General features: G+C 53.3%; 1 protein-coding gene across 1 annotated transcript in view; it reads left to right on the top strand.

Annotated features, from left to right (window-relative positions):
- Positions 1-21,705, top strand: part of LRP5 (LDL receptor related protein 5) — a 137,030-nt gene that overhangs the window by 19,709 nt on the left and 95,616 nt on the right. The window contains exon 2 of the mRNA XM_054390312.1: positions 13,561-13,957. Coding sequence (XP_054246287.1) covers positions 13,561-13,957 — 397 coding nt within the window. The remainder of the gene's footprint in view (positions 1-13,560; positions 13,958-21,705) is intronic.

The following is a 21,705-nucleotide window of genomic DNA, read 5'->3' as shown; positions in this document are numbered from 1 at the left end:
GTCAGGTGGGGGTTGGGCTCTGCTCCCTAATCTCAGGGGATAGAAGGAGAGGAAATGGCCTCAAATTGTGCCAGGGGAGGGTTAGGTTGGAGATGTGCAAGAGTGGTCAGGGATGGGCAGAGGCTGCCGAGGGAGGTGGTGGAGTCCCCATCCCTGGAGGTATTCCAGAAACGTGGGAACATCGTGTAGTGGCCATGGTGGAGTTGGGAGTTGGGTTTCTGGTTGGACTTGACCTTAGAGCTGCATTTGAATATCTGAAGGGCACCTTCAGGCAGGCTGGGGAAGGACTGTTCAGAAGGGGCTGTGGGGATAGGCCCAGGGCCAGTGGTTTGGAACTGGAGCAGGGCAGAGTTAGGTTGGAGCTCAGGAGGAAGTTGTGCACAGTGAGGCTGGGGAGACACTGGAACAGGCTGCCCAGGGAGGTGCTTGAGGCTCCATCCCTGGAACCATTCCAGCTCAGTCTGGATGTGTCCCTGGGCAGCCTGCTCTGGCTGGAGGTGTCCCTGGGCAGCCTGCTCTGGCTGGAGGTGTCCCTGCTGCCTGCAGGGAGGTGCACAAGATGCCCTTGGAGGCTCCCTTCCAGCCCAATGCAATCTGAGCTGTGAATGCAGTCAGTCCATGTGCAGTGCTCATTCCCCTTCTGTGCTCAGATCATTTTGAGTTTGCCACATGCTTTGCAAGGAAGTGAAGTGCTGTTGCACTGAAGAGAATGGCAGCAGTCATTTTATCTTTAGGTATTTATATCTTAGATACAATTTAGATCAGGTGGGGATTGAAGGTCTGAGTAATTTGTAACCAGCCATGAGTGGTTACCAATGGCAGTGGCAACAACAACATCCCAGCACTGTACTCCTTGCTGTGTCTGCTCCCTAACTGTTTCAAGTGCTGCCCCTTCCCAGCACAGCACAGCACAGCTCTGCCACCTTTTCACCCATTTCTTGCATTTTTTTTTAATCTATTGTCCATTGCCTGCTCTTTGGGCTTGTTCAGCCTGGAGAAGGCTCCAGGGAGACCTTATTGTGGCCTTTCAGGACATGTAGTTGGTAGAACAAGGATGGTTTTAAACTAGCAGAGGGGAGATTCACCCCAGATATAAGAAAGGAGATAGTTTTGATGGTAGTGGTGAAACACTGGCACAGGTTGCCCAGAGAGGTGGTGGAAGCCCCAGCCTTGGAAACATTCAAGGTGAAGTTGGATGGGACTCTGAGCACCCTAATCTAGAATCATAGAATGGTCTGGGCTGGAAGGGAGCTCCAAAGCTCATCCAGTCCAAGCCCCTGCACTCAGCAGGGACATCCTCCACCAGATCAGGTTGCCCAGAGCCCTCTCCAGCCTCACCTTCCAAGATCTCCAGACATGGGACCTCAACCACCTCCCTGGTCAACCTGTTGCAGTGTTCCAGCAGCCTCCTGGTACAGAACTTGTTCCTCACATCCAATCTCAATCTGCTCTGCCCTAGTTTGAAGCTGTTGCCCCTGGTTCTAATCTAGTTGCAGATGTTCCTGCTGACTAGGAGGTTGGGCTGGATGATCTTTAAGGTCCCTTCCAACTTAAAGCATTCAGTGGTCCTAATGTGCATTAGGAGCAGGGTGCAGGCATGCCTCAGAGAGCATTAGATCCATTATGTCTATAAAAATCACCTCCTGCTGCACCAGAGGCACATGAAATCCTTTTATCCACACAGCTGCATTGGGTGGCATCGTGGCACCTCTTTAAAGGCTTCCCTTCAGCCCTTGCAGGAGTGGAATCTCCAGCTCGATGTGCAATGTACCATGTTCATTTGAACCCCCAAATAAAGCAAGTCAGATGAGTTGTTTGGTTTGTTTTCCTGACCCTTGGCTGACTTCTGCCAGAAGGTGGAAGAGAAGTGAGTGAGATCCTGGCCATGCTCTGAGCAGATGTTTGAGAGGAGCTGAATGAGCTGAAGTGCCATGGCTGTGCCTCCACAGCACTGAGAGCCAGGGCCCTTTGTGGAAGAATAAGAATAGAGAAGGGAGCGCAGAATCTTCATGCAGTTCTGGCATGCCAGGAGCTGACCTTAGAGAGACAAAAGGAGCCATAAGGAATGAATTTAGTTTAATCACTGTTCCTAGCTAAAGCAGAATCATCTCCAGCAAGGAGTGATTTACAGACTTGGAGCAGATGACTATTTCCTTGCTGCATCAGAAGGGGCAAATAGAGGATTGGCAGCAACAGAAATGCAAGCACAGAGTTACTGATTTTGTTAACTTAAATAATCACAAAAGGGTAGGAGCAGAAAGGGACCTCTGCAGATCTTCCAGTCCAAGCTCCCTGCCAGAGCAGGGGCACCCAGGGCAGGGCACCCAGAAACACAGCCAGGTGGGTCTTGAAAGTCTCCAGAGAATGAGACTGCAACCTCCCTGGGCAGCCTGCTCCAGGGCTCCAGCAGCCTCACACCAAAGAAGTTTCTCCTCATGTTCCAGTTTGTGTCCATTGCCCCTTGTCCTATCACTGGGCACCACCAAGAAGAGGCTGGTCCCTTCATCTTAACCCTTTTCATCTTTTTGCCCTCCTTCCTACCAAGCTCTCACAGAACCCAACTCCTACCTATCTGATGGTCCTGAGACTGCCTAAGCCCCAGAAGTCCTGTCCATGACTTGGCACTGAAAGCTTCTCCCAGCTTCACCCCCTTCAAAGCTCAGTCTCATGGGGCAGGTTCCCTTCCAGGCCTTGGTTTGATTTGGGAAGATTCTTACCCGACAGCAGAAAACCATGGCAGGTTGTGGAACCTGTGCTGGAGTCTGCCACAACTCCTGTTCCAATAAGTGCCATTTGCCAGCAGCTGCCCCCAGCCCCTGCTAGCTCTGAGTGCTCTTCTGCCCTGCACAAAGATTACATTTTCAGGGGTGTTCATTGTAGGTTTGGTGGGCATGGAACCAGAAGGTTCCCAGCAAAGGCTCCCAGCCTCCCTGTGATTTGCATCTTTTGGAGTGAACGTAACATCTGGAGCTGGAACTAGGATTTGGAACCACTTCAGCTCAGGAACAAGCATCCCTCTCCCGATTCACATCTTTTGGAGTTAAGCTAACATCTGGACTGGAGCTGGGAACGGGAAGCCCTTAGCTCAGGAACAAGCACACCTTTGTTCAGCCTCTCTCTCGCCCAGTGCTGCACCAAACTTGCAGGGCAACTTTCCCAAGTGCTGTCCAACCACTGCTTTATCCATTCAAAGTTTGGAACCATCCTCTCTGCATAATCTGCTATTGTTGGCCAGGCAGCTGTCTGCCAAACCAAGGAGGAATAAAATAAACTGGGGGAGAAAAAAACCCAGCCCAGAAAAGAACCTTGCCTCCACTGGCATCCAGGATCTAAAAAGGGGCACTGCAGGGCTTTCTCCAGCCGTGGATTGCTGTGAGATGTTCCACAAGTTGTGTTTAGGTGTTGAAGGAAGTCAGCCTTTTGTCTGCAAGGCAGGAGTAGGACAGAATCTGCAGTTTTCTCTGAGGTTCCAAAACTTTTCTGAGCATGAGATGGGGGTGGGGAGAAATTCCTGCCTGCTCCATTTGAAATAACAACAGCAAAGGGCTTGCTCCTGTCCTCTGCATCACAGAATGCCAAGCAGCCAAGTGTGGGTTTCTTCCCTGCCACATCCCCCATCCCTATTTTTAAGCACTGCCTTTTGGCAGAGCCCAGCAGCAGCACCGCGTAAGAGACTGCTTCAGGACCTCTTCTGCTTGTTCCAAAATCAGAGGATAGCAGAAATCCCAAAGGATGTCTTCCAGTGTTTGTGGGTACAAGCAGAGTGCCTTATTAATTCTCACACAGAAAACTGTGACACTTCTTTGGTGTGAGGGTGACAGAGCCTGGAGCAGGCTGCCCAGAGAAGTTGTGGAGCCTCCACAGGAGAGCTTCCAACTCACCTGGCTGTGTTCCTGTGTGCCCCTGCTCTGGCAGGGGGTTGGCCTGGGTGATCTCCAGAGGTCCCTTCCTGCCCCTGCATGCTGTGCTCTGAGCAGCTATGGTCACACAAGGCTGAGTTGGTGTTGAGCAGTGCTGTGGCTGTGCTGCAGGAGGGATGCCAGTGTCAGCTCAGGAGGGCCATGGGTCTGCCCAAGGTGGGAATGTGCCCGCTGTAAGCAATTGTATGGTATCTGATGGTATCTTCTCCAAAAGGGGTCCTCAGAGACCTGTGCTCAGCTCTGGGCCCTCCCTGCAGCAAGGACATTGAGGGGCTGGAGCCTGTCCAGAGCAGGGCAGTGAGGCTGGAGAAGGGCCTGGAGCCCCTGGGCTAGAGGAGGGGCTGGGGGAGCTGGGGGTGTTCAGGCTGCAGAAGAGGAGGCTGAGGGAGACCTCATTGCTCTCTGCAGCTCCCTGAAGGGAGGTTGGAGCGAGGAGGGGACAGCCTCTGCTCCTTGGGGACAAGGGACAGGAGCAGAGGAAATGGTTGCAAGCTGCAGGAGGGGAGGTTCAGGCTGGGCATGAGGAAATAATTGTGCCCTGGAAGGGATCTGAGACATTGGAAGAAGCTGCCCAGGGCAGTGCTGGAGTCAGCACCCCTGGGGGTGTTCCAGCAGCTGTGGGCCTGGTGCTTAGGGCCATGGTTTGGTGCTGAGCCTGCAGTGCTGGTTGGAGGGCTGGGCTGGATGAGCTTGGAGGGCTCTTCTAAACAAATAAATTCTGAGATTCTGCGCTGAGCTTCTAGCTGTGGTAGGGTCACTGCAGTTTTTTGTGTGCCACATGCTGTAGAACAATCCTCTTGTTCCCTCAGTACCAGTCACTGGGGGTTGAAGGTTGCCCACACCCCTGAGTTTTTGTACCCAGGGTTACAAACTGTCAGTGCTTAGGGATCTGTTCCTCACATGGACAGCAGCATAAGGACCAAAGCTTTGGTAGCTGGAGGGGGGGAGTGCTCAGCCTGGCAGTCTGTGATGGATCAGGGGCAGGGACACCTCCCACCAGCCCAGCTTGCTCAGGGCCTCATCCAGCCTGGCCTTCAACACTTCCAGGCAGGAGGCAGCCACAGCTGTGCCAGTCTCTCCCCAGCCTCACTCTCAACAATTTCTTCCTCCTTTCCACTCTCAATCTCCCCTCTCCCATCTCCAAGCCATTGTCTCTCATCCTGGCACTCTCAGCCCTTGTCCAAAGTCCCTCCTCAGCTCTCCTGGAGCCCTTCATGTACTGGAAGCTGCTCTGAGGTCTCCCTGGAGCCTTCTCTTCTCCAGGCTGAACAGCCCCAACTCTCCCAGCCTGGCCCCACAGGGGAGGTTCTGCAGCCTCTGATCATCTTGGTGGCCTCCTCTGGACCCTCTGCAGCAGCTCCAGGTCCTTCTTGTGCTGGGGGCCCCAGCAGTGGAGGCAGTGCTGCAGGTGGGGTGTGAGCAGAGCAGAGCAGAGGGGCAGAATCCCCTCCCTGTGCTGCTGCTCTCCCTGCTCTGGATGCAGCTCAGCACAGCTGCCTGCTGTGCTGCCAGGGACCATTGAATCTCCTTTGTATGCAGTTCCTCCATTTGGTTACAGTTTTGGCTTGCAGCATCCCAGAGCAGAGCTGGGAGGTGTTGCTTCTGGGTGTTCTTACAGGTGGGGAAGCTTCCCCTCCCCTGTGGGGTTTAGTGTCTGTTCTAGGCTGGGGTTTCCAGCAGCCCTGGTGGGTGCTGGCCACCGTCACTACAGTTTGCTGGAATTCCTCAGTTCAACCTCCACTGGAGTTCAGTGCAGGTTCTGCTTTCCAGCCAACTCAAGAGTTGAGCTTTAAGGCTGGAGGATGTGCAGCTTGACAGCCATTTCCACAGTGCTGTTTTTCCAATCTTGTTGGTGTCTGTCTGTCTGGAGCCAAAATGCCTCAATCCCCAGCAGACAGCTGTTTGTATTCAGGCTGTTATGTGCAGGGTCTGGAGTCACAGAGGGCAGCAGTGTTCTCAGGAGAAGAGGTGAGCTGCTGTGGACAGCATCCTGCGTCTGTCTGAACCTCTGCAAACCTTGGGTGAGTACCTGAGGTGAGGAGGAGCTGGGGGCTGGGGCTGCAGGCTGGGAGTCTGTTTAGCATTAGCAGTCAGGCTCACAGGGGCTGGAGGCCTCACAAGTGTTTGGCTGAGCACCAGTGGTGCATTGCACAGGGAGAGGTTGCCGAGAGCCAGTTTTGCAACAGCCCTCAGAAATAGCCTCTGAGGAAGCAGCCCAGAGGAGAAGTGCTTTGTGCTGTGGTGAAGCTGTGCTGTGCTCCAAACACAGGGCTTCAGGAGCTGGCCACTCCTGTCTGATGGGGATCTCAGCAGCTTGCTGTGTCCCCAGATCACAGCTGACACTCTGGGGTTTGTTTAGTTTCTCAGCAGCTCTCTGAGTATGTTCTGCCTGCTGCTTGGTGGTCTGTGTAGAGCTGGCTTTGGCTGTCCTCCTTTCCAGCTGCTGAGCACTGTTAGGAGGGGATGAAATCTGCTGTTCCATGTAACCAAATTAAGGGTCTGCTGCAGGGCTGTTGAGGGCAGTCTGAGAGAGCCATTGGCTCCTGCAGCAGGAGGGGATTTCATGGGGCCTGCTTAATGGGTGGTCTGTGGGAAAAGACAGAAAGGTTTGAGGAACACTCCTTTAAAAGAATGTGCCCAGAGAAAAGTCATCTCCAACACAAACAGCTTGCTCCCAGCCTCTGCAGATGGAGTGCACTGAGCTATCCACACTGGATCCAAGCATTTGGCTCTCCTGGTATGTGAAGGCTTGAGGGAGGTGATAGAACTAGAGGCAGCACAAAACAACCAGGAGTGAGCTCAGAGCCTGCTCTTGGAGAGTTGGACAGCATTTCATGACCCTTCCAGAGACCCTGAACAGCATTTCATGACCATTCCAGAGAGCCTGAACAGATCCTAAGTGTCATACTTTGTATGTGGCACCTGTCATAAATTCATAGATACAAGAATGGGTTGGGTTGGAAGGGAGTTCAAAGCTCATCCAGTTTCAACTCCCTGCCATGGGCAGGGACACCTCCCACCAGCCCAGCTTGCTCAGGGCCTCATCCAGCCTGGCCTTCAACACTTCCAGGCAGGAGCCATCCACAGCCTCCCTGGGCAACCTGTGCCAGTCTCTCCCTACCCTCACTCTCAACAATTTCTTCCTCCTCTCCACTCTCAATCTCTCCTCTCCCAGCTCCAAGCCATTGTCCCTCATCCTGGCACTCCCAGCCCTTGTCCAAAGTCCCTCCCCAGCTCTCCTGTAGCCCTTCAGGTACTGATCATGATGTAGTTAGATGTGCAGCAGAAGGCTCCCTATGTGGACCCTGCTTCTGAGACCAGGATGCAAACCTCTTGCAGACCAAGCCCCAGCAGCATTTGTGTAACTCTCCTAAAAGCTTAAGGTCAGAGATGCTGCTATGCCAAACTCCAGGGAGGGAGCATCCACAACTTCTCTGGGCAACCTGTTCCAGGGGCTTTGCTGGTCTCCTCCAGAGCATGCTCTCAAGAGACATCCTTTGGCATCTCCTGACCAAGGGAAATGAACTAATTCAGGCCAGTGGAGATGGGATGGGATGTGATCAGTGCTAGGTTTCATTGTTCCTCCTGACATTATGATTTGAATGCTGTGTGCTGCCAAACAAAACCAGCAGGCTGAAGGAAGTTTCTTGTCTCCCTAAAACCCTGCCATTGTGGGGGGGACACAACCCTATGCAATCAGAAAGTACAGCAAGCTCTCCAGAACCCTTCCTGCTTGTTTATGGAAACAGATAAAATCCACATAGCTAGCAACTGGAACACTGCTGTGGAATAAAGCTCCTAAATTCGTGTGCTGCAGGAGAGCAGCAGTGCTGGGAGGGTTTGAAGAACTCTTTTGTGTAAACCCAACCATCAGCAACTCCACACCCTTGTGACCAGGATGTATCAGGAGGAGCATACCCAGCAGATCAAGAGTGGGGATTCTGCTCCTTAATTCTGCTGAGACCCCACCTCCAATCCTGCCTCCAGCTCTGGTGTCCCCAGCAGCAGAAGAACACAGAGCTGCTGGAGAGAGTCCAGAGGAGGCCACAAAGATGATCCAAGGGCTGGAGCAGCTCTGCTGTGAGCACAGGCTGAGGGAGCTGGGGGTGTGCAGCCTGCAGAAGAGAAGGCTCCAGGGGGACCTTACAGCTGCCTGCCAGGACCTGAAGGGATCCTGCAGGAAGGCTGCAGAGAGACTTTTGCTGAGGGTGTCTGGAGACAGGATCACTTTGTGCTGTGCAACTGGCTTCTCCAGTTGATTTTCACACATTCACAGAATGGCAGGAGTTGGAAGGGACCTCCAGAGATCATCCAGAACAACCCCCTGGCAGAGCAGGGTCACCCAGGGCAGTGCACACAGGAACACATCCAGGTGGGGTTAGAAAGTCTCCAGAGAAGGAAACTCCACAGCCTCTCTGGGCAGCCTTCTTCAGGGCTCCAGCACCCTCACACCAAGAAATTTCACCTCATCTTGAGGTGGAACCTCCTGGGTTTGTTTCCATCCATTGCCCCTCATCTATCACTGGGTATCACTGGAAAGAGCCTGGCTCCATCCTGAGAGCCACCTTTCAGATACTTGTAGGCATTGTTTAGGTCCTCTCTTGGCCTTCTCCAGACTAAACCACCCCAGGTCTCTCCAGTCCCTTCATCATCCTCATAGCCTTCATTGAACTCTCTTCAGTAGCTACTGGGGAGCCCACAAATGGACTCAGTACTCCAGATGTGGTCTAACTAGGGCTGAGTAGAGGGGAGAAGAACCTCCCCTGATCTGCTGGCCACACTCTTTTTTATGCAGCCCAGGCTGCCAGACCCCTACCTCTGTGCTGTTGTTTCTGCGGAGGCTGCTTTTAAGTAGAGGAAGCTGATTCCTGCTTTCTGCAAACCCTGTCTTGGAGTCTCCAGAAGGCTGCACACCCTTGGGTGCAGAAGCTTTACCGTGCTTGCTTTGTGCCATCCTGTGTGCCTGTGGCAGGGCTGGGGGGTGGTTTTTGTTCTTGGTAATGAATGTTTTTGTGGTCTGGGACATTGACTGCTGCAGGGATGATCTGCTCTTCTCTCTGTCCAGCTGGGCAGATGGCATAACCACAGAGCTCTCCTATGCATTTCTCCTGTTGAGAACTGAGACAATATTTAAAATCCAACTTGTTGCCCATACTGTAATTTTGGAGGGCTATTTTAGTTTGGATGCTTATTAAAAGGAGATCTTCATTTCAAGTTCTGCAGCAGGCTCCTGAGGTCCTTGGGCACTTTTCTTAAGAACACAGTTAAACCTTGCCATGACCTTTAGCCCACTTGACTGCATTGCAGCAAGGCTTTGTTCCTGTGCTGACCATGGGGTTGTGGAGCTGGGGCTCTGGAGCTTGGAGTAGAGGAGCCTGAGGGCTGCCCTCATGGCTGGGGATAAAGATGTGCAGGGCTGGAGCCAGGCTCTGCTCAGGGATGGCCAAGGACAGCACAAGGGGCACTGGGGGTGAGCTGGAGCAGAGGAGGTGCCACAAGGAACAGGAGGGAAAACTTTGTCCCTGTGAGGCTGCTGGAGCCTGGAGCAGGCTGCCCAGAGAGGTTGTGGAGTCTCCTTCTCTGGAGACTTTCCAACCGCCCCTGGATGTGTTCTGTGTGCCCTGCCCTGGGTGCCCTGCTCTGGCAGGAGGTTGGACTGGATGATCCTCAGAGGTCCCTTCCAGCCTCTCCCATTGTGTGATTCTGTACTTATGGTTATGGATTCAAGAGCAGGAATCATTTACCTGCCCCAGCATTCTCATGTCTCTCTGCTTGGGCTGAGAGGGGTAGGAGACAAAATGCAGGCCTGTCAGCAAGGCTGAAGCAAGGGCATGAATGTCACTTCTTAAACCTTCCTGGGCAGCAGGGCTGAGATCTCTTGCAGCCTTGCAGCTGGCCAGCAACTGTTGAGTATAACTCATGTTCATTTTAGTATTGGTGTGTAAATCTGTTGAACTCTGCCAGACTATTTTTTCAGAACTATTGCTGAAACTAACAGTAAAGAATCCTAGAGTCACAGAAAGGGTTGGGCTGGAAGAGACCTCAAAGCTCAGCCAGTTCCAATCCCCTGCCATGGGCAGGGACACCTCCCACCAGCCCAGCTTGCTCAAGCCTGGCCTTGAACACCTCCAGGCAGGAGGCATCCACAGCCTCCCTGGGCAACCTGTGCCAGTCTCTCCCCACCCTCACTCTCAACAACTTCTCACCAGCTGATCATACAATGCAGAGCTCAGTTGGATGAGCCTTGAGCAACCTGGGGTAGCGAGAGGTGCCCCTGCCCATAGGAGGGGGTTGTGCTGGATGATCACAGGATGTTAGGGGTTGGAAGAGACCTCTGGAGATCTTCTGGTCCAACCCCCTGCCAGAGTAGGACCATAGAATCCACCACAGGTCGCACAGGAATGCATGCAGACATGCTTTGAAAGTCTCCAGAGAAGGAGACTCCACAACCTCTCTGGGAAGCCTGCTCCAGGGCTCTGGGACCCTCACAGTGAAGAAGTTCCTCCTCATGTTGAGGTGGAACCTCCTGTGCTGGAGTTTCCATCCATTGCCTCTTGTCCTATCCCAGGGCACAAGTGAGCAAAGGCTGTCCCTGTCCCTTCCCTCCTGACCCCCAGCCCTCAGCTATTGATAGACATTGATCAGATTCCTCTCAGCCTTCTCCTCTCCAGACTAACCACCCCCAGGGCTCTCAGCCTCTCCTCCCCAGGCAGTCTCCAGTCCCTTCAGCATCCTTGGAGCCCTCCCTTGGACTCTTTCCATCAGATCCCTGTCCCTCTTGAACTGGGGAGCCCAGAACTGGATGCAGTATTCCAGGTGAGGTCTCAGCAGGGCAGAGCAGAGGGGGAGGAGATCCTCCCTGGATCTGCTGGCCATACTCGTTCCTAATGCACCCCTAATCTTTAAGGTCCCTTCCAAGCCAACCCATTCTGTGCTTCAGTGATTCCAGTCACACAGATATGACTGTCTCTTGTCAATGGCTAAACTGCTGAGTTGCAGAATTCTGTAGAGCCAAATGCCTTGCACCTGTCCTTCCAGAAAGGTTTCTGCCTTCTTGGTGGCCTCTGTCGGGTTTACTGCTTCGAAACCCACCTGGCTGTGTTCCTGTGTCCTGCCCTGGGTGCCCCTGCTCTGGCAGGGGGTTGGAGTGGATGATCTTCTGAGGTCTCTTCCAACCCCTAATATTCTGTGCCTGTGTGATGTTGTGTGAACTTCGGGGACACCTTTGGGGTGCATTCAGTGGAAGCTGCAGAGTTAGCAGAGTGTCTTTGCCTGCCTGTGAGCCGTCATGTTCTGACTTGAGGTGACACAGGCTAGGCCATGGAAAGAGCATTTCCCCTCCCTTCTGACTTGTGTTTTAGTGGTAAAGTCGAGGGAGCCTGTGTTTCTTCAGCAGCATTCCAGGCAAAGAGGACTGGTGAGAACCAGTTCCTTGTTCTAATCACAGGGTTTGATTTGTTGGGGATTTTTTTCATACCAGAAATTATCTAAAAGGGCTCTGCAACTGGTTTCCTATAAAATTCAGATTGGATAAAACAGGCTGGGGGGAAGGAGCAGAGTTCTGCTGAAGAAAATGAGGGGTGGTAGCCCAGAACATCAGGAATTGGGTTAGCAAATCAATAGCCTTAGTGGGCTTTTCAGCTGGGGAGTGCAGAGAGCCCTCTGGTTCATGATGCTTCCTGTGTTGTGCTGTGATGAGGCAAGACTGTGCCAGAGGCTGTGTCTGGCACCATTGGCTGCCATTTATTTCAAGATATTTTGCTATCAAATTCCATTATCCAGTGGCTACCATTACTGGAAGAGCTTTGTAGATATTACATGAACAGCAGGACTCTGATGCCAGCAGTGGGCACTGGCAGCACAGAAGGCCAAGGGCAGTCTGAGCTGCATCCACAGCAGTGTGGCCAAAGATGGAGAGAGAGGATCCTGCCCCTCTGCTCTGCTCTGGGGAGACCTCACCTGCAGGGCTGGGGCCAGATATGGGACCCCAAACACAAGAGAGACCTGGAGCTGATGGAGAGGGTCCAGAGGAGGACAGAAGGATGATCAGGGGCTGGAGCAGCTCTGCTGTGGGGCCAGGCTGGGAGAGTTGGGGCTGTTCATCCTGGAGAAGAGAAGGCTCCAGGAGACCTCAGAACTGCATTTCAATCTCTGCAGGGGACCTGCAGGCAGGCTGGGGAGGGACTGTTCAGAAGGGGCTGTGGGGATAGGCTGAGGGCAATGGTTTAGAACTGGATCAGGGCAGAGATAGGTTGGACATCAGGAGGAAGTTGTGCACTGTGAGGGAGCATTGCATTATGGTGGCAGGGTGGTGGCAGGGTACTGTGGCTGCCTTGCTGGGTGTCCACCACCAGCACCATGCAGCTGCATTTCAGGCAGAAGAAGTCTGCAGCCCAGAGCTGAAAGAGAACACAGCAGTTAACTTGTCAGGTGCCTGCTGCTGCCCTGCCCTGTGTGCATGAGTGGGGAAGGAATCTCATGAAAGGGATGGGAAACTGGACTGGGATTGATCCTGACAGGATTAGGCAGCGCTCGTCACTGCATGGCAGTGTTTAGAAGAACATCTCTTAATTCATGTTCCTCAAAACACGTTTGGGACCTGCCCTCCTCTGGAGGGAGGAAGTTTTGGGTATTATGGTTTTAAGACCCATAGAGTCTGGTCCTGCAGGGACTAGGCAGCCCAGGAGGCATGCTGTGAAGTGTAATCTATGTTATTTCATCCCCATAAGCCTGCAGCCCCTTTATAAATGGACAGCACAGGCTGCTCTGCCCCTTTCCTCCTCCTCTGTCTGCTCCCAGCCAGACCTTATCTCTGGTGGGGGAGTTTGCAGCCTGGCTTGGCCTTGGAAGAGCTAATTTCTTCTGGTCAGTTCTGGCCTGGGCATGAGGGGTATGAAGATATGGGGGGAGGGGGCATTGAGGCCTGGGGTTTTGGCCTGCTTGGGGGGGAGGTTTTTGGATGATGTTGGCCCTAGTGATGTTTTGGCAAAAAAATCCCAGGTTGGAGAGAACTGGGGTGAGGCTGAATATCTGAAGGGGGCTCCAAGAAAGCTGGGGAGGGACTTTTGAGGGTGTCAGGGAGTGATAGGACTGGGGGGGGATGGAGCAAAACTAGGAGTGGGAAGATTCAGATTGGATGTTAGGAAGAAGTTCTTGCCCATGAGGGTGGTGAGAAACTGGCACAGGTTGCCCAGGGAGGTGGTGGAAGCCCCATCCCTGGAGGTTTTTGCAGCCAGGCTGGATGTGGCTGTGAGCAACCTGCTGTGGTGTGAGGTGTCCCTGCCCATGGCAGGGGGTTGGGACTGGCTGAGCCTTGAGGTCCCTTCCAGCCCTGACAGTTCTATGATTCTATGAATTCTGTGTATTTTGTATGGCTTTGTACTGTTGTATATAGTTGTGATCAGTACTTCATTTACATTTCCAGTTCTTTCCAATCCTGTGGGGAGTGTTTTCTCCTTTGGGGAGGGGTGAAAGTGTTCTTATCTGCTCTCAAACCCAAGGCATTGGGAAGCCTGTGTTTTTCTCTCATGTGTGCCCCATGCTCCTTCCACTATACTGCCTGCCCTGGGAGAAGAACTGCTCCTCTGCCTCGTTCAGAGAGTGACACTGACCTGGCTTTGTTCTGTTTCCCCTCCTGCAGCATCTCCCTTCCTGCTCTTTGCCAACCGGAGGGACGTGCGGCTGGTGGACGCGGGCGGTGCGAAGCTGGAGTCCACTGTGGTGGTCAGCGGGCTGGAGGATGCTGCTGCTGTCGACTTCCAGTATTCACAGGGCATCGTGTTCTGGACAGATGTGAGTGAAGAAGCCATCAAGCAAACTTACATTAACCAAACTGGGAACGTGGTGCAGAATGTCATCATTTCTGGCCTGGTTTCCCCGGATGGCCTGGCTTGTGATTGGATTGGGAAAAAACTTTACTGGACCGATTCAGAAACCAATAGGATAGAAGTAGCTAATCTGAATGGAACATCTAGAAAAGTCCTCTTCTGGCAAGACCTTGATCAGCCCAGGGCTATAGCTTTGGATCCTGCTCATGGGTAAATATTGATTTGACTTAAATGCTTGAATGGGAATGGTGGTGATGTGTGTGGAGTTCTTCAGTGCTGCAACAGAACCGCAGCCTTGCGTTTTGCTTTGTGCTTCCCGGAGGGGGTTCTCTCAAGATTCCTCTCAAGCTGAACCTATGTTTGGGCTTAAATGTTTTGTGGCAAGCAGTGACAGCCCAGACACCGAGCCAAAAAGAAAAATGCAGCTGTTCTTGGGTGCCAAGCCATATATTCAACCTGTGTGATTGCCTGACTGACTGCCTTGCACTTGTGGAAGGTGATGGACTTTCCAAGCCTGGGGTGGTGGTGTTTGCTGTTACGCTGCCTTTTGAGTTATGGTACCTGGCTCACAAACTCAGAAAGCAAGGTGTGAAGGAGGCAGAATGGGAATTCTCACCTGCTGTGCTCTGCAAACAAAATCAGAGTGTTTGTAAGCTGAGTAATGATGTTTGAGCTGGGAAGGAAAAGGATCCAGGTGAAGCTGGGGACTCTCAGTGCTCTTAGGTAATCAGGTGAGTAAGTAATAAGGGAGCAGGGTGGATCATAGAACCATGGCTCAGGTTGGAAAGGACCTCAGAGACCATCTGCTCCAACCCCCGTGCCATGGGCAAGGACACCTTGCAGCTAGATTGGTTTGCCCAAGGCCTCATCCAACCTGGCCTTGAACACCTCCAGGTAGGAGGCAGCCACAGCCTCCCTGGGCAACCTGTGCCAGACTCTCACCACCCTCACAATGAAGACCTTCCCTAGCTGCAGTCTAACCCTGCTCTGCCTCAGCTTCAAACCATTCCCCTATGTCCTGTCTCTAGACACCCTGATGAGAAGTCCCTCTGCAGCCTTCCTGCGGGATCCCTTCAGGCACTGGCAGGCAGAGTGCTCTTGCACCTCTATATGGTTCCTCCTTCTCTCAGTACTCCCCAACATGCCACATGTGCTGTTTGCTGTCCCTGTGCACAAACAGGGCTGATGCTGTGCAGTTTGGGCCCATATTCATTGCAGTGATGCCTGAAGGTCTGCTCTTCTCCACTGACCCCAGGATGAAGGGAGAAGTGGGATGCAGGTCTCTTGTATGCATATATCCACAGAAGTGAGGTGGTTTGCTGCTGATCTGCCACCACTGTCACAGCCTTTTCTCAGTGATCTCTTCATCTTCCTCCTCTCTTTAGGTAGGTTTCTCACCTGGGCACAGCAGCTGACACGTGCACCAAGCCTGGACACTTAGCAGAGGGCTGCTGAGTTCATGCAAGGGCTTAGGAGAAGCCACAGATCTAGAGGAGTTTGTGGTTGATCCTGCGCTGGGAGACAGACAGGTCAGGAGGAGTGGGCCAGGCTCTTCTCAGTGGTGCCCAGTGATAGGACATGGAACATCTTGTTCCAGGTACAAGCTGGAACCCAGGAGCTTCCACCTCAACATGAGGAGAAACTTTGTCGCTGTGAGGGTGCTGGTGCCCTGTATCAGGCTGCCCAGAGAGGTTGTGGAGTCTCTTTCTCTGGAGACTTTCCAGACCCATCTGGATGTGTTCCTGTGTGACCTGCCCTGGGTGACCCTGCCCTGTGTGACCCTGTCCTGGGTGACCCTGCTCTGGCAGGGGGGTTGTACTCAATGATTTCTGGAGGTCCCTTCCAACCCCTCCCATTGTGTGATTTCCTCAGCAGCACAGCAAACCCAGACACATCCCTGTTCCTGCAGAGCTCAGCTGTGGCTACAGCAGCAGCACTCAGATGAAGCTGCAGTGCTGTTTGCTGCTGGTTCCCTGGCACCCTGCTGCCACACAAGCATCTGGTGTGCTTAAGGTTAAGCCTGGTGGCTTTCTGTGCTGCAGCCGTTGGGGTCTGTGTGCTGAAGCCTGGTCTGTGTGAGCTGCACTACAGTGAGGCTTTGAATGTGTTGGTGTAAGTGACTGTGAGTGGTGAAGTGCTGGGCAGTTTGTCATCTGATCTGAACTCTTTGGAAGAGTTGAGGGGCAGGGGAATACTGAACAAAATCTTGGGGCTCTTGCAAGTAAAGGGGAAGGAAAACATCAGACATGGCATAGGTAAAGGGGATGCTTCTTAGCAGTTCTCACTGGCACTGCTGGCTGTGCAGCTGAAATGCAGAGGGTGCCCCAGGTGGGAGTCAAACATGAACATGAGGTTCAACAAGTCACAGGGCAAGGTCCTGCAGTGGGGTTGGGACAGTCCCAGGCACAAATCCTGGCTGGGTGCAGAGGGGGTTGGAAGCAGCCCTGAAGGAAAAGCCTTGGGGGTGTTGGGTGCTGAGCAGCTCCCCAGGAGCAAGCAGTGCCCTCATGCAGCTCAACCCTGCCTCCAGCTCTGCTGTCCCCAGCAGCAGAAGGACACAGAGCTGCTGGAGAGAGTCCAGAGGAGGCCACAAAGATGGTCCAAGGGCTGGAGCAGCTCTGCTGTGAGCACAGGCTGAGGGAGCTGGGGGTGTTCAGCCTGCAGAAGAGAAGGCTCCAGGGGGACCTTAGAGCTGCCTGCCAGGACCTGAAGGGATCCTGCAGGAAGGCTGCAGAGAGACTTTTGCTGAGGGTGTCTGGAGCCAGGCCAAGGGGGAATGGTTTGAAGCTGAGGCAGAGCAGGGTTAGAGTGGAGCTGAGGAAGAAGTTCTTGAGTGGGAGGGTGGTGAGACTCTGGCACAGGCTGCCCAGGGAGGTTTTGGCTGCCTCCTGCCTGGAGGTGTTGAAGGCCAGGCCGGATGAAGCTCCACCAGCTGGGCTGGTGGGAGGTGTCCTTGCCCATGGCAGGGGGTTGGAAGTGGATGATCTCTGAGGTCCCTTCCAGCCTGAGCCATTCTGTGATTCTATGATTTCTGCCTTGAAAGCTGGACGTTAGTTTATATCCTGTGTGTCTCTGTTTAGTCCCTAATATCAGGTGTTATGTGGAAGCTTTTGGTTAATTATTTGAGACACTGCAGTGAGGATCAGTAGCTGAGGGGCACAGCTGTGTTCTTATCATTTAAGAGAGGTACTCAGGCATAAAATTGATTACAAGTCATATTTGATGTCTCAGGCTAGCTGGAACTTCTGAGAGCTGGAAAGCTTTTTTTGGAAGGTTCCTTCCAACCTGAGCCATTCTATGGTTCTGGGATACACAGCACCATGAAGGTAAAGAATCCTCTGATAGAGGAACTCATGATTTCCAAATATATTACATGGAAGAAGGGCAGCGGTAAGAGATGATTGCAACACTGCCATGGGGAGGAGGGGGTTAGGAAGGGAATTTTCACCCTGGAATGCAGTATCACTGGAAACAGTCACAGAATCCTAGAGTGCTTTGGATTGGAAGGGACCTGGGATCGTGGGGCAGGGACACCTCCCACCAGCCCAGGTTGCTCAAGGCCTCATCCAGCCTGGCCTTGAACACCTCCAGGCAGGAGGCATCCAAAACCTCCCTAGGCAGCCTGTGCCAGAGTCTCCCCACCCTCCCACTCAAGAACTTCTTCCTCCTCTCCACTCTAACCCTGCTCTGCCTCGGCTTCAAACCATTCCCCCTTGGCCTGGCTCCAGACACCCTCAGCAAAAGTCTCTCTGCAACCTTCCTGCAGGATCCCTTCAGGTCCTGCCAGGCAGCTCTGAGGTCCCCCTGGAGCCTTCTCTTGTGCAGGCTGAACACCCCCAGCTCCCTCAGCCTGTGCTCACAGCAGAGCTGCCCCAGCCCTTGGATCATCTTTGTGGCCTCCTCTGGACTCTCTCCAGCAGCTCTGTGTCCTTCTGCTGCTGGGGACACCAGACCTGGAGACAGGATTGGAGGTGAGTTCTCAGTAGAGCAGAGCCAAGCAGAGCAGATGTAACCTGCGTGCTTACCAGGCTGCTGGAGCTGTATTGAACCTGTGCCTGGTTTGCTGTGTGGAATCACTTTGGTCTCTCAGTCCTTCCCACGAGGGTGAGCAGGGCAAGCTTTGCTTGCAGTGCTACATGGCAGTGATCTCTGAGCATCCAGCGGCTGATGGGTGACGATGCTTGTCCTGCATCGAACCCAGTGTGGCCAGGAGTATGGCAGTGGTGGTGCTTCTGTACTGGGCCCTGGTGAGCACACAGCTTGAGCACTGTCTTTGGTTCTGTTACCACAGGATAGGAAAGACTGTGAGGGGCTGGAGGGTGTCCAGAGAAGAGCAGTGAGGCTGGGGAGGGGTTTGGAGGGCATCATACGAGCTGAAGGAGCTGGGGGTGTTCGGTCTGGAGAAGAGGGGGCTGAGGGGAGACCTCATTGTTCCCTGAAAGGAGGTTGCAGTGAGGTGGAGGTTGGGCTCTACCCCATGTAACCAGTGATAGGATGAGAGGAAACTGGTTTAAGTTGTGTCAGGGAGGGTTAGGCTGGAGATGAGGAAGAATTTCTTTGGTGCAAGAGTGGTCAGGGATTGGCACAGGCTGCCCAGGGAGGTGGTGGAGTCTCCACGCCTGGAGGTGTTTAGGAAGCTGCAGGTGGGGTGCTCCAGGACAGTGTTCGTGGTCATGGGAGCTGATTTATGGTTGGACTCCATGATATTAAAGGTCTTTTTCAGCCTTACTGATTCCATGATTCTTCTTTGTTCTCATCTGCACAATCCTGTGCTAGATCCCTCTGTGTAGAGTGGATGCTTTACATCAACAAACCCATCAGAAGAAAGGAGTTTGTGGGAAAGCTGTGGTGGAGAAGGGTGCTTCTGGGGGAGGGGGTTACTTGCTTTAATTACACAGAGCAGAGAGTGATCAGCTGAGATGGCTACCTGCTGTGGTTTGTGTTTGGGTCTGATGTCATGTTTTTGGTCAAGAACATGCAGGTCTCAAAGTTCAGTGCTTGGGAAGGGAAAAAAAAAAAGAGGTAATTTGAGTAAGAATTAGAGAGCTGCTCCTGTCCCTTCAGCAAACAGTTGGGGCTGTTGGGTTTGGCAGCTGAGCTGCTCTGACTTGAGAGCTGGGTTGAGGGAAGTGAGTTCCAAATGTGAGGAATCTGAACTTCATAGCAATTTCCTGTAAACTCCTGGTTTGTGCCCTGGGCTTGTACAAGCTGGAGAGCACTGCTGGACCTGGGGCAGTTTGTGCTGATTTCCATCAGCTGTGCCACTGCCCCCCTTTGTCTCAGCAGCTTATGTAAGGTTTGGCAACCCTGCTGTGTCTCAGGAGGTGGGAGAAGTGTTTGGGTAGTGCTGGCTGTTTGTTGTGTCCCTGCTGCCTTCCAGCTCAGGTGGCTGCTCAGCTGCTCCAGGGGCCATGTCTGTGTTTGTGATCTTTGCACAGATGATGAGGAGGGAGGTGACGCAGCAGGAAAGAAGAAATGGCCTGCAGCTTTAAACCTGAGGGGAAATGTGCTCTCCATCTCCTTTTTGCTCCTGCACCTGCAGTTTTCCAGTGACTCAAGCAGGCAGAAGTAAGAATTGGAGAAACAGAAAAAGCCTACTGGGGGCTGTTTACCAGCTTCTAAGACCTGTTTATTTTGTCAAGGTGGCTTTCAGGCCCATTCTTCTGACAGCACTGAAGCACCATTTAAGCTCTAATTCAAAGTGTTAATTAAGTGTGTGCCAAAGCCCAGGGACTGGCTGCCTGCAATTGAACTGCAATTCTTTAATTGCTTTCTGTCTAGAAAGCTTGGGAGAGAAGGTTGGAGCCACTGTGCCTACTGGTAGAGCAGTGCTGCCAGCTCTCATCCTGGTACCTCTGGGTGCTGGCTGAAGAGTTCAGCATGGGCAAAGAAGGCCAAGAGGATGCTGGGTTGTATCACCAAGAGCATCACCAGCAGATGTAAAGAAGTCATTGTCCCACTCAGTGCTGGAGCTCTGCCTGCAGTTTTGGTCCCTGCTGTACAAAAAAGCTGTGGACAGGGTGGAGAGTGTCCAGAGAAGGGCCAGGAGAATGCTCAGAGGCATGGCAGCCCTGCCCTGTGAGGAGAGGTTGAGAGCTGGGTTTGATCAGCCTGGAGAAGAGAAGGCTCAGGGCAGACCTTAGCACCATGCAGCAGGACTCAAAGGGTGGCTAGAGGAGGATGGAGACTCCCTTGTGACAAGGAGTCCATGGGGCAGACAAGGGCTGGTGGGGACAAGTTACTGCTGGGGACATTCCCATTAGGCTGCAGAAGGAAATGTTTCCCATGAGCACAGCTGGACACTGGAATCATCTCCCAAGGGCAGCAGTGGATGCCCTGCAGTGAGCAGTGTGGAGACTCAGCCTGGCAGGGTGCTGGGCCAGCTCCTGGCAACTGCACCATCACCCAGACAGGTTGGAGCTGAGCTTTGGGGTCCCTTCCCAGCTGGCACTCTGGGATTCTGAGCTACCCTTGTTGCACTTGGCTAAGGCTGGCCCATGGGTTCCCAAGCAAATGCACAAGGTGGGGTTGAAGGCTGTGCTTTTCTGTGAGTCTGGCTGGACTGTTGGTGGCTGAGTGCTCAGAGAGCAGCACATGTTGACCTCTGCTCCCTGATGAAGCTTTGGCTCTTGCTCTGCTTTGTTCCTGCTGGTTGCTTTGGAGCAGCAAAGTGCAGAGCTCAGGGACAGAATTGGTGCAGCTGTTGCAAAAGAATTGTTGGATGTTGATCTCCACCCTGCCCCTCCTTCCTTTCTGTCCCAGTAAGGGAAAGGACATTGAAGCATCTCTAAAGAGCTGAATCAAGGAACCCAAGAGGTAGCTTTTTGCTCTGTGCTGTCTGCCTGGCTATCTAAAGGGCTTGATTTGTGATAGCTGCCTGGCAGTCAGGTTTGCTCCTAGGGGATTTGTTTTCATGTTGTTGTCATTAGCTCTTTAGGAAATTACTTTTTAATTTTCTTCACTAACATATCTTCATCACTGATCTGGGTGAGGGCACTGAGGCAGCCTCAGTGAGTCTGCAGATGGCACCAAGCTGGGTGGCTGAGTCCAGATGCTAGAGGGCAGCGAAGTTTCACAGCAGGGTCTGGGCAGGTGAGAGCCATGGGCCAAGGCTCCTTGGGGGAATTTCAACAAGGCCAAGGGCCAGGTTCTGCCCCTGGGTCACAACAGCCCCATGGGGAGCTCCAGACCTGGGGATGTGTGGTTGGAAAGCTGCAGCTTGGAGAGGGACCTGGGGGGGTTGGTTGGCAGTCACTGACCATGAGCCAGCAGTGCCCAGGGGGCCAAGAAAAGCCAAAGGCCTCCTGGCTGGGATCAGAAGCAGGGTGGGCAGCAGGGCCAGGAGGTGACCATCCCCCTGTGCTCAGCACTGGGGAGGCCACAGCTGGAGTGTGGTGCTCAGCTCTGGGCCCTCCCTGCAGCAAGGACATTGAGGGGCTGGAGCCTGTCCAGAGCAGGGCAGTGAGGCTGGAGAAGGGCCTGGAGCCCCTGGGCTAGAGGAGGGGCTGAGGGAGCTGGGGGTGTTCAGGCTGGAGAAGAGGAGGCTGAGGGAGACCTCATTGCTCTCTGCAGCTCCCTGAAGGGAGGTTGGAGCGAGGAGGGGACAGCCTCTGCTCCTTGGGGACAAGGGACAGGAGCAGAGGAAATGGTTGCAAGCTGCAGGAGGGGAGGTTCAGGCTGGGCATGAGGAAATATTTGTGCCCTGGAAGGGATCTGAGACATTGGAAGAGGCTGCCCAGGGCAGTGCTGGAGTCAGCATCCCTGGGGGTGTTCCAGCAGCTGTGGGCCTGGTGCTTAGGGCCATAGTTTGGTGCTGAGCCTGTGGGGCTGGGCTGGATGATCTTGGAGGGCTCTGCCAACAAATAAGATTCTGTGATTCTGTGCTTCAGTTCTGCTACAGCTTTATTAAGCTGGTGCAGTGCAGGTGGCACACAGGAGTGCTGGGATGCCAATCTGAG

Source organism: Indicator indicator, chromosome 21 (assembly GCF_027791375.1).
Source record: "Indicator indicator isolate 239-I01 chromosome 21, UM_Iind_1.1, whole genome shotgun sequence".
In the NCBI taxonomy this organism is placed as follows: domain Eukaryota; kingdom Metazoa; phylum Chordata; class Aves; order Piciformes; family Indicatoridae; genus Indicator; species Indicator indicator.
This window is presented reverse-complemented; position numbering and strand designations above follow the sequence as displayed.